At 38.9% G+C, this 13,411-nt stretch overlaps 1 protein-coding gene across 1 annotated transcript; it reads left to right on the forward strand.

Annotated features, from left to right (window-relative positions):
- Positions 1–918: 918 nt before the first annotated feature.
- On the forward strand, positions 919–13,196 carry LOC132105900 (inter-alpha-trypsin inhibitor heavy chain H5-like). The gene is made up of 14 exons (XM_059511419.1): positions 919–1,130; positions 1,219–1,263; positions 2,030–2,193; positions 2,570–2,677; positions 3,117–3,376; positions 3,995–4,164; positions 4,437–4,553; positions 4,793–4,964; positions 5,497–5,809; positions 6,529–7,157; positions 7,307–7,357; positions 10,239–10,355; positions 10,943–11,320; positions 12,842–13,196. The coding sequence occupies exons 1-14, from the start codon at positions 1,008–1,010 to the stop codon at positions 13,147–13,149; spliced, it is 2,955 nt and encodes a 984-aa protein (XP_059367402.1). The 5' UTR covers positions 919–1,007; the 3' UTR covers positions 13,150–13,196.
- The last annotated feature ends 215 nt before the right edge of the window (positions 13,197–13,411 follow it).

Consider the following 13,411-nt stretch of genomic DNA (forward strand, 5'->3'; position numbering starts at 1 on the left):
GTAACACATTTGATTTTAGGTTTATATCTATTTGATCTTGTAAACGGTCTCTAAAACAAAAAAAAACAAAAAAAAACAAAAAAAAAAACCTGACGAATTTCTAAATAAGACAGAATCACTGTTATTGTGGCACTGGAGATCTTTAAAGTCGATTAACTCACCTCAGATGTGCAGATGTCCAGTCAGACAGGATCCTGTCCCTTATTCGCAATCATCCGTCAGTCCTGTAGATGGCAACAAAGACAGCGAAACTTCACGTTAGAAAATTAAGTTGGCGTGAAAATCTGAGCGTGAGGAACTTTTTAATAATCCGAAGAACGTTTTCCCGCTATAAAGAACGTTTGCTTACTGAATGCCTCACAAACGAAGTTGTTGCGCTGGAGCTCCGAGAGGGGGGGCTACAATCCACAACTAGGCTACTGCAAGTTCTGCCAACAGCAGCACCAATACTTGAATTTGAACACTGCCAATGAAGCTTATAGGACAGTTGATGGAAGTATGATATATAGGCTATAACATAGGACATTCATTCAAATATGCAAGCTTACAACCTACCCTAATATTCTGAGTTACTAAACTAATCCGACTCTATCTTAAAAAGAGAAAATGTGTTGGTAAAAGTAGCCTAAATCTTCGCGACTACCGAGTTCACAATCAAATCAGAGTGAAACATGGCCTATTAATTGATTATGAAAGTTATCTAATAAAGACGAAATGGGACGGAGATAAATGTTTATGTGCAATGAAAATGCCAGCTCGTCTTAACTAAACTACCCAGATTATTAATTTGCGCAAATTGCCTCAGAAGATAAAACAGGGGCCAGTCTCGCGAGTGTGAAGCGTCTAGACACCAGTATCACCGGAGCTCCCTCCCAAACACTTCACTCGTGTCTTCGGATGGGTGGGACGCATGCAACAACCGTTCACACTCCGGGACCCCTGAAGTACACTCGAGCCTCTCACTCCAGAGAGCAGCCAGTGCGGGATATAGCCCATCACATCCTAAGATGCTACTCATAGTCCTCGTCTTGTTTTTGTGTCCGGTTTTTCGGTGCCAAACCGATGATACTGAATTATCAGAATATGTTGCATTTGAAGAATACACGATTTCTGACGTGGATCCAAATGCGGTAGGATTTTGCTTGAATTTCAAATATGAAAATGTCATCTTGATTATAGTCACATCTAGGATCTGACCAGTCTTGTGTTTGTCTTAAGGCTCCTCTCAGAGTCGCGCGGCAGGTGAAAACGCTTCTGACTAAGGTAAAGACGCGCGAGACCCGCGCTCCATCTGTCGGGGTTTTAGGATTTAGTGACTTCAACAGTCAAGATAATAGCCACTTTAAGACTTTAACACCACTGCATTTAAAATTTCATACGCAGTTCTCAACACTTCAGTCTTGCTGTTTGTTCTTTAGCCGTTGATGGAGAGTGTTATAGCACGTGCTTGTGTGTCTTAAACTTAGATATTGATTTCATGATTTCACTTGTTTCATGATTATATTCAGTTTAGCAGTAAATGGGGGGAGGGAGGGGGGATTAATGAATTCATGAGGTAAATTGCATCAAATATGAGACAAATCCAAAATCTGCTGTAAGCTCTAATTGTGTCATTATTCAGCTCAAGTCAGTTCAGTGTTTGTTCAGTTCATTTCAATAATTGTGTAAAGTTCATGAATTATGAAAGAAGTTCAATTCAGCTATAAGCAGCTCTGCTGAAGAAGACAATATAGTGTCATTATTCAGCTCAAAGTCAGTTCAGTTTTGAAAAGCCTGAGGTTAGATTGTGAAAACGTACCCCATATGGTGGGACAACAAGCCCCATCAATTTCTGGACCACAGTTTATCGACAAGTTATTTTAGCGGAATTTGGAAGATTTTTTGTGAGGACTTGACCAAACAATTATTTGGCAATCAGCCCAGATCTTTAGCGCAAACCACTTGGCTTCATCACGCATGTTCTTATGACAAGTATTCTAAATATTCATGTATATTTTAATTATGGTCATAACTTGCTTCCGTCTGCCAGGAAACTAAACCTCACATTCAGGAGCTGTCCGTCCAGACCACCATCATTTCCCGCTATGCTTTCACTGCGGTGTCGTGTAGCATGCTCAACAGACACTCGGCTGCTACTCAGGGGGTCTTTCAGTTCCACATCCCCACCTCTGCATTCATCTCCAACTTTACCATGTAAGTGAATATATACAAACCATACCACGAATATTTTATTTTCGAGAATTTAGAAATCGTTTTTTAACTTGAGTAATAGAAATGTCTCCTGAAAGTACATTTAATGGTTTGGTCTTTGAAAAAAATCTTCTGAGAATGGATACCAACAAGGACTATGATATAGCCTACTACGTTTTGCACTTTCAATTGGGCTGTTAATGGGTAAGTTGTTAAAAGGCTCAAGTACTGTGTTTATATCTTGAGAGAGGTTATTGAAGGGCCTGAGAGAGTTCAGATTCTCATTAACCACAAGAAATACTGTATCTGTGGTAAAATGTTGTTGTTTCTATGGCATTAATGACAATTCTCATTTCATACTGTTGGTATGGTGGCAAAGGATTGTGGGAGGACGAGTATTTCCCAGCCAGGTGAAGGCCAAAGAGAAGAAGAAGAAGGAAGGTGGAGAAAACAATGGCAAGAAGAACAAGAACACACCAGAACAGAGGTGAAGATAGCGAGTTACCCTCAAATGTTTGTGCAATTAAATTGAACGTGATTATTCATGTAGCTAGTTATAATTAATTCCTGCTCTGCAAGATTCTTTTCAAACTGTGGCTCTGCCATGACTACAGTTGTACTGAAAGTATGAAGTGACCACTGAAGAAGACTTTATACGTCCTTATACTCACTATAGCACACCTTGTGGCAAGCCTGAGAATTCAAGACGTGCTTTCATTGCGAAGTTTGGAGCCTTTTATTGTGTAAATTCTAACATGTGTATTTAATTAGCTTGTAAGTGAGTGAACAAGAAATATGAAAGATGATGAGAAATTGGAGATATATTTTCTCTCAAAGATCGGCTGTATTGAAATATGGTTTGGCAAAGCTCGTGACAGATCATTTGGCAAGATTTCCAAATTAATGTTTTCTTCTCTCCTTGTCAGTGAGGGTGAGATGGAGGTGTTTCGAATGGAAGTCACCATTCCTGGACGCAACCGCGCTGTGTTCCTCCTGACCTACGAAGAGCTGCTGCAGAGACGATTGGGACGTTACGAGCACGTGACTAGTGTTCGGCCAATGCAATTGGTCAGCAGACTCAGCGTGGGAGTTACTATAGTCGAGCACTCTCGCATTACGTACCTTGAAGTCTTACCCCTACGAAATGGCAAAACTCCATCTTCCAATGGCAATGGGAAAGCAGATGGTAACCAGCTGAATCCACTTTGATTCTTGAGTGTGTATGTAGATGTGCTGTCACTGGTTTGGTTTTAAATATTAGACTATTTGGGAAAGTCATGGCCTAATGGTTAGAGAGTCGGACTCCCAATCGAAAGGTTGTGAGTTTGAGTCCCGGGCCGGCAGGAATTGTGGGTGGGGGGAGTGCATGTACAGTTCTCTCTCCACCTTCAATACCATGACTTAGGTGCCCTTGAGCAAGGCACCGAACCCCAAACTGCTCCCCGGGCGCCGCAGCATAAATGGCTGCCCACTGCTCCGGGTGTGTGCTCACAGTGTGTGTGTGTGTTCACTGCTCTGTGTGTGTGCATTTCAGATGGGTTAAATGCAGAGCACAAATTCTGAGTATGGGTCACCATACTTGGCTGAATGTCACTTCACTTTTCACTTTCTTTTACTTTCACATTTTACAACATTGAGCCGCCAAAACTGCAAGATAGTTGGCACTAGTTCCAGTTACGTTTCTTCCACTTTTGCCTGTTTTTTGCCTGTTAAAGACCTATTAATAAAACATCAATAAAACTACAGCAGGTTAGTTAAAGTTGTCAAAAAGTAAAATGGTACATGACCATTTGTTTACATCCAGGTAAAGTAGGACCACCCGTTTCCACAGTAGTCAAGCAAAATGAAACCTTCTGCAAGATCCGCTTCACGCCCAACATTGTCCAGCAGGCCAAGATTGCGACCAACGGCATGCTTGGAGAATTTGTGGTGCGCTATGATGTAGAGAGAGAAATTGGCATCGGCAATATACAGGTATACATACACCCATACTCTCAATATTTTATTGTATTATTAACGTGCACTCTTAACTCTGAAATGTAAGTTATTTAGCTTTTTTGTCTTTCTTTTCATTTCATTTTTGTTATGCTTTCTATTGGCTCCCAACATTTCTGAAGTCCATTCAGAAAGTGATGAAGTCACTGAAGACTAATGATGACTCCTCCAGCACACTGAGCTCATTGCTTTCTCGTGTACACACACTTTACAAAGATTAAATGGCTGTCAAAGTATCTGCTTTCTTTCAGGTGCTAGATGGACATTTTGTACACTATTTTGCCCCCAAAGACCTGCCTGTCGTGTCAAAGAATGTTGTATTTGTGATTGATACCAGCGCTTCCATGGTTGGAACCAAAATCAGACAGGTAAATAAAACTGAAGAAATCAGTTCTCCACACTCAGATGAATGGTGCTAAAATTAATATACAGCATTTCTGTCTTCAGAGATGTAGTGTGTTATTATCTGAAGGAGGGAATGATATTGTGATCCGTTTTTTTCCAGCTGGTTCTTGTGATCTCATAGCTGGACACATGCACATGCATACACCCATCTCATAGCAGAATGACAGAGTTCAATAGTTCTCTTTTAATATCTCTCATGCAGACCAAAGAAGCTCTGTTCACGATCCTACGCGAGCTGCGGCCCAATGATCACTTCAATTTTGTCACTTTTTCCAATCGCATCCGTGTGTGGCAGGCGGGCAAACTCGTGCCAGTCACTCCCAACAATATACGTGATGCCAAGAAGTTCATCTACATGATCTCACCCACTGGAGGTTGAAAATCATACACACTCCTAAACACACCCTGTTACACATTTAAACCATCTAATTTATTCTCATTTAAATCATTTAAAGAAACAGTTCATCAACAAAAAAAAAAAAACAAGAACAAAAAACCCTCAATGTGTTGTTTTTAACTGAAATAAATATGAAATTAAATAAATTTCCAAAATAAGAAAAGCTGGCAACTAGCTGAAATAAATACCTTTGAAGTAATATGATCACTAAAACTAAACCAGAAATAACAAATAAAGGTAACATAGATATGTTTAAGAAAACAAAAAACTAATAAAAATGACAAAAAGCACATAGCAAAATTACTAAAACTTTACATTTAAAATGAAAACTGAAATTTTAAAAATAAGTACTATAATAGTATTCAATACAATATAGATAGATGCTTGACCAACATTGTTACTATTAACTGCTAGTATACTGATTTGGAATGACATGAGGATAATTAAATAATGACAGAGTTAAAAATTTTTGTTGAACTCATTTCCTCTTTCATTTAAAATGTTCTCAGGCACTGACATCAATGGTGGCATTCAGGCAGGCTCGGCCTTACTCCGTGACTACCTCTCCAGCAAAGAAGAGTCCCATCACAACAGCGTGTCACTCATAATCTTCCTGACCGATGGGCGGCCCACCGTTGGTGTGGTTCAGCGCCCGGTCATCATTGGCAACACCAAAGCAGCAGTGCAGGAGAAGTTCTGCCTCTTCACTATTGGGATGGGTGATGACGTGGACTACAGGCTCTTGGAGAGGATGTCCCTGGAGAACTGTGGAACCATGAGGAGAATCCCAGAGGATGCAGATGCCAGTTTCATGCTCAAAGGGTGAGTCTATGAACCAGTTAAAGTGTAACTTCAGGCAAAAAATAAATATTTGGTCATCATATACTCAACCTTCAATACTCAATATACTCAACACAAAAAGAGAAGTTTAGGAGAATGTTCTAGCGATTATTTTTAACATCATGAAGCTTCAAAACTGACAAAAAGTACTAAAAAGTAAAAATAAAGTATTAAAGTGTTATCAGTTGATCTGAGTCAGAGAACAGGGCCATAAGTTAATGCTCGCTGAATAAAATTCCAAAAAAAATAAAAAGGTAGGCTATTTTGTAAACACCCTAGAAAACATCTAGCAATTCCCTAGCAACCTCTCAGAACGCCCTAACAACCATATAGCAATGCACTTTAACACTCAAAACAACTGCATAGCAACACCCGGGCAACTATTAATAATATGAGGCAAGTATGACAGCATGTGTGGCATTTTGTGACCAAACCCCAACACCCAACACCCAACACCCAAACCCCCCCACCCCCACCCCAAAAAAAACAAGGCAAGGATAAAGGTCAAAAGTTGACATTGGAAGACAAATCTTTACACAAGGCTTAGCAATTGGGTCCCACTCTAAAAGTTTATAGGTAAAGTTTAAGGTAAAGAATGCATAACTTATTAACCCACAATCTGAAGCAACAGTGTAACACTGTGACCTTATTCCTGTTCTCCCCTCTTTCCTGTCTATCTTTCACCTACTATTTCTCTATAGGTTCTACGATGAGATCGGCACTCCGCTGTTATCCGACATCCGGGTGCAATACTCTGAGGATGCTGTGGAATACATCACCCAGAACCTTTTCACAAACTACTTCAACGGCTCTGAGCTCGTTGTAGCCGGAAAACTGACCAATCGCAGCTCAGATCTGCTGCACGTTCAGGTTACCGCCAGCAACAGCGAGCGAAGCATCGTGCTGGAGAAAGACGTGTCAATACACGAGCGAGAGAAGGAAACTGACCGGCGGCTAGCGGAAGCAGAGGCCGGTCCAAACGCGAGGGATTACGTGGAACGACTGTGGGGATACCTGAGCGTTAAAGACGGGCTAAAAGGAAGACTGCGCAGTCAGACGAGCGCAGAGCGGGAAAATTACACGCAACAAGCTACAAATCTTTCGTTAACGTATAATTTCCTTACGCCACTCACCCAAATGATAGTGGAGAAGCCACAAGTGCTGGTCGATGGAACTTTAGCACAGACACAGAAAGAGGCAGAGGCCACCGAGGCTCCACCCCCTGCTGAGTCATCCAATCAGCTGTTGGAAGACAACAACAGTTTAACGCCCCAGAGCCTGCACAGAAATCAACCGCCCAAGCCGATTTCTGCAGTCTCCAAGGCAACAAGTGTGTTTATTTAAAATGGAAAGAAAGTAAAACATTTGTTTTAGATCATATTTAGAATCGTTATGACTGTCATTACACAATCGGTCTTGAAAATATTAAGGCAATTCAAACAATCCATGACGATTTCTCTGTTTTCCATTTATCTCCAGGTGGCGTCAGTAAACCTGCCAAAAAACCTGTGATCTTATCCAAAACATCCGGTAGTTCTACATTTTTCTACATCTGTGTTGCATTTCACTGCGAATGTGAGTGAGTGTAGTTGAAAGTGGCAGTATTGTCAGTTCACATCGTCTGGGCGGCTTGTAATTTGTTCTGTTCAGGTAAAGGGGCCTCATCAGAGCGCAGTTAATTGCTACTGACAGTTGTGTATGGGCTCTAATTCACATGCCTGTGTTTGGGGGTTGATGGGAAAAAAGGCAAGATTTCAACAAACCCCTTAAGTAGTACACTTCAGAGCATCAGTCCATAACTCATTGCTTACTCTTTGTACTATGGATATGAATTAGGCCTCAAATTGTGCATCCTTATCAATTATATTTTCTATTTTAGAATACTTTATTGGCATGGTTGTTACACACACTATACTGCCATAGCAGCAATACCAACAATACAAGCAGTGACCAAAAAAAGAAAAAGAAAAATGTAGTAATTAAACGTTAAAGAAAAAAGTAAGAATTAAAAGAAGTAGAAGGTGCTACAAATGCTGACAATACAAAATGTTAAACAAACAAACAGCTGCATAGCAACACAAAATAATGCCAAAGCATCAATACAAACAGTGAACATAAAAATAATATATAGTGATATTGATAAATAAAAGTAAAAAGCACCACTAATGCTAACAACACAACACGCTATTGCCAAACTATCAATACAAACAATACAAGCAGTGACTAAAAACAAAAAAGAAAATATAGTGATGTTAACAAATATAATTAAAAGAACAAAGTAAAAGGTGCCAGTAATGCTAACAAGATGTAAAACAAACCAAAATGAAACAAAACTAAAAAACAGCATGAAACAAGAAGGTATAGGCTTTTTGACAGTAAGCATACACTCTAGAAACAGCATAGCAAACTCACAAAAATGCACTAGAACACTCAGAACACTGCAACACCCTGGCAACCATTAATATTGTGGAGCAAGTATGTTAGTGTGTTTAGCATTTTGTCATATGCACATCAGAATACAGGTGCATCTCAATAAATTAGAATGTCGTGGAAAAGTTTATTTCAGTAATTTAACTCAAATTGTGAAACTTGTGTATTAAATAAATTCAATGCACACAGATTGAAGTAGTTTAAGTCTTTGGTTCTTTTAATTGTAATGATTTTGGCTCACATTTAACAAAAACCACCAATTCAGGATCTCAACAAATTAGAATACTTCATAAGACCAATAAAATAAAAAGATTTTTTTTTTTAACTGAATTGTTGGTCTTCTGTAAAGTATGTCCATTTACTGTACATGTACTCAATACTTGGTAGGGGCTCCTTTTGCTTTAATTACTGCCTCAATTCGGTGTGGCATGGAGGTGATCGGTTTGTGGCACTGATGAGGTGGTATGAAAGCCCAGGATTCTTTGACAGTGGCCTTCAGCTCATCTGCATTGTTTGCAATTTTCTCTCTACAATACCCCATAGATTCTCTGGGGTTCAGGTCTGGTGAGTTTGCTGGCCAGTCAAGCACAACAACACCATGGTCATTTAACCAACTTTTGGTGCTTTTGGCAGTGTGGGCAGGTGCCAAATCCTGCTGGAAAATGAAATCAGCATCTTCAAAAAGCTGGTCAGCAGAAGGAAGCATGAAGTGCTCCATAATTTCTTGTTAAATGGGTGCAGTGACTTTGGTTTTCAAAAAACACCCCCAAATCACCACAGAATGTGGAAACTTAACACTGGACTTCAATAAAAATTTGGGCTATGAGCTTCTCCACCCTTCCTCCAGACTCTAGGACTTTGGTTTCCAAATGAAATATAAAACTTCCTCTAATCTGAAAAGAGGACTTTGGACCACTGGGCAACAATCCAGTTCTTCTCCTCCTTAGCCCAGGCAAGGCTCCTCTGACGTTGTCTGTGGTTCAGCAAATTCCTTGACACGTCTGTGTGTGGTGGCTCTTGATGCCTTGACCTCAGCCTCAGTCCATTCCTTGTGAAGTTCACTCAAACTCTTGAATTGATTTTGCTTGACAATCCTTATAAGGCTGCGGTTCTCTCGGTTGATAGTGAATCTTTTACTTCCACACTTTTTCCTTCCACTCAACTTTCTGTTAACATGCTTGGAAAAAGCACTCTGTGAACAGCCAGCTTCTTTGGCAATGAATGTTTGTGGCTTACCCTCCTTGTGAAGGGTGTCAATGATTGTCTTCTGGACAACTGTAAGATCAGCAGTTTTCCCCATGATTGTGTAGCCTAGTGAACCAAACTGAGAGATCATTTTGAAGGCTCAGGAAACCTTTGCAGGTGTTTTGAATTGATTAGTTGATTGGCATGTCACCATATTCTAATGTGCTGACTTAAACTACTCCAGTTTGTTTGCATTGAAATTAAGTTTCACAATTCGAGTTGAATTACTGAAATAAATTAACTTTTCCATGACATTCTAATTTATTGAGATGCACCTGTACATTGATGCAGTCAGTATTTGTGCATGAGGGTTAAACATAGTTTACAGTAATCCAAATAATCTTTTTCAAGTTTTAAATGGGGTAAATCTGTTAGATGCATGCATCAGATGAATAAAACATGGCTTCCATTCAAGTTCAATCTGAAAGCTTTGAAAAGCCACTTTTCTGTTGGAATGATTTGTGATCTCATATAAAATGTTGCATAAGATGGAACCACAAATCACACTTGCTAAATGAGAGAATTCACAGGGGTTGTTCAGATTGCACATAACCAACGCGCTTGGATAATTTGATTTACTTACATACAACAAAGTATTTAACCACAACTTTTAGAAAGAAAAAAGTACAATACATTCACACAATGTTCTACAAATGATCCTTATTCAAGTCAAAATGGATTAAAATATATTTTCTGTCTCATTTCATTATTTATCTATCTATATATCTGTCTTTAGCTGATGGCGACCCTCATTTTGTGGTGGAGGTTCCTCACAGTAAACTGACAGTGTGTTTCAACATTAATGGAGAACCAGGACACATTCTCAGACTGGTGACTGACCATAAACACTCAGGTAAACAACTGGAATATACTTTTTTTGTGTGTAGTATTTACACTTAATAAGTATTTACACAGTATTTTACAAGTATTCAACTACACTGTTTATTGAGATTTGCATTAGTGACGATTCTTGGCCAATTTAAAGGGACAGTTCACCCAAAAAAAGAAAATATGTGTCATTTATGCACCCTTAAGTTGTTCCAAACCTGTCAGAATTATGCAGAACACAAAAGATATTTAGAAGAATTTTGTTACTCAAACAGTTGACGGTAGATATTGACTTCCATAGTATTTATTTCCCGCACTATGATCCCACAGTCAATGGCTACCAGCAAATGTTTGATTACTAACATTCTTCAAAAGGTTTCTTTGGTATTCAACAGCTGAATCACATTCATACAGGTTTGGAACAACTTCAGGGTAAGCAAACTATGATAGAATTTTCATATTTATCATATTTTTACTGATATTTAATATTTATTTGTATTATTATTTTAAACTGTGTAAACTGTCATTTCATATTATAGTTGTACTTTATATTTATAAAATGTTATTAATATGGAGCCTTTACATTAATATGTATGTATTTGTTCCCATTAGGCGTGACTGTGAACGGAGCATTGATTGGAGCTCCTGCTCCAGCCGGAAGTCATAAAGAACAGAGGACATATTTCAGCACCATAACTATAGTAGCCAATAAACCACACCGCTCTTACATTGAAGTGACCCCACAAAAGGTCATACTGGACGACCGGGACCGGATGATCCTTCCATCCAGCGCCAGCATTTCTGTCGAAACCGCAAACCTGGCTGTGGTCATTATTGCTAACACAAACCTAACAGTGACCATCCTAGGAACTATCCAGTTTGTCATCTTATTCCACCATTACAAAAACCCAGCGCCCTATCAGCGGGACCACCTGGGGTTTTACATTGCTAACAGCATAGGATTGAGCAAGGATACGCATGGGTTGCTAGGTAAGCAATAAGCGTGCATACACATGTTTTAAAATCTTGTTGTAATGTTGCGGGAACTTGAGAAAACAAGCAGAGGTGATCTATATGCAGGGAGTTAAATTAAAAGTAGAGTGCACTTTTAAAAATAAAGGTTCCAAAAGGGAACCAAGAGGAACATTTGAGTGAACAGTTCTTAAACAAAACATTTTGAAGAGCATTTTAGAGAGAACCTTTTTTTTGTCTATAAAGAACCTTTTCTGCATTTGAAAGGTTCCATGGATGTTCAAGGTTCTTCATAGAACCATGGATGCCAATAAAGAAATTATTAATTTTAAGAGTGTAGGCGATTTCGGAAACGCTGGCAATAGCAAATAATTATTTGTACTGCAAATCAGTCTGCAAAGTCACACCTCCTCAAAAACACATGAACACACACAGGTAGATCTGAGGCTCAACAGCGATGCGATGAGATGGCGTTGGTGGAGGTTGAATGCAACGCTGTCAAGTTTCATTAGCTGTTGAGGAAACTGTTGAGGAAACAGTTGAAAGTGCATAATATTACAATAATAGCGCATTTCATTCTTAATCGTAGCTCTCAGCCCGAGAGATATAATTGGAAGAATATTTTAATGGTCCTGTGCCTTCCACTAGGGGTGTAATGATTCACGTATTTGTATTGATCCGTTCAATACAAGGATTTCGGTTCACTACGCATTATAAACCGAATGATTTGTTGGACTAATCCTATTACATTTGGAAAATAAAAGAGCTTAAAATGTGTGAAATATAATTTAATGACACTGCACTAAACAAGGCACCCAAAAAACGTAACAGGCAACGTGATGTCTGTCTAGTGGTGTGATAACCTCCCCTTGCTGGGTTGTGTCGAAAGATGAGATATTGTCAAAAACATCAATTATTGGCAATATTTAGAGGATCTGGCATTTCCAATTAATGTATCCCCCGCCACAATAATTACTGCATAACTGATGCGCTGCAAGGATAACAAAAGATTAGGCTATTTACCTCTAAATTAAAATTTAAAAAAAAAAGTATTTTAAACAAGTCTATTATACAATGAATTATAGGCCTATAATTAAAATATAAACGCAAAGCGCAAAGTTTGCATTTTGCTTGTGTGTGATATCAATTGGCTCGCCTTCATGGTTTAAAACATTGCGACCAATTACCCCATACCGAAAGTATCGAACAGAGAGTTGTGTTGAACCACACTTTGAATTTTGTGAACCATAAAATACACCAAATTTTAAATAAAAAGCCCACTGTAATGAGGTTTACCTTTTTTGCTGATACATTTCAATACTGAATAAAAAAGTTGATTTATTTATAGGTCACCTTTGTCTTACTTTGTCGACGATCTTGGATGGACTTTCTCAGAAAGTTTGTCGCAGTCAATTTGGCCATGTTTTCTCCACAAACATGCACATGAAAGCTAAATGTAGGCATAGGAAGCGCAGTAGACTTTGGAACAGGTCTACAAATTCTACATATTAAATAAGAGATACATTCTTGTACTTACAGGCCAGTTCCTGTATGAAGACATTGGATTGACGCAGCTTCCTGGAAATGTCAGCATGGCTGGAGAAAACAGCACACAGGAAACGCTTGGGAAAAATATCACTCTAACAAGTTACCCTGCCCTAAAGGTGAAGGATCGCACTGTCACTGTCATTAAGAAGAGCAGGCGAATCTACTCTGGAAAACAGACTGTAGACTGCTGGTTTGCCAAAAACAATGCGGCTAAACTGATTGATGGACAATACAGTGATTACGTGGTGTCCCATCTGTTTGACACAGGAGACTGGGCTAATGGAACCAACACACACTGAGACAAACACATACACACTATACTTCTACTGGACTGATGGGTCACAAACAACATGGGCAGTGTTTTAAGTACATGATTTATATTCAGTTATGTGTGAACATGTTGTGAACATTATTGTAGTAATCTACAAATATATATTGTATATTTTTAGTTAATATAATAAGACCGTTTGGTAACACTTTATTTTAAGGTGTCATTGTTGCAAGTTACTATTATAATAACAATATATTGTGCATAATTGCATGCAAGTAACCCTAATCCTA

Source organism: Carassius carassius, chromosome 26, assembly GCF_963082965.1.
Source record: "Carassius carassius chromosome 26, fCarCar2.1, whole genome shotgun sequence".
Classification (NCBI taxonomy): Eukaryota; Metazoa; Chordata; class Actinopteri; order Cypriniformes; family Cyprinidae; genus Carassius; species Carassius carassius.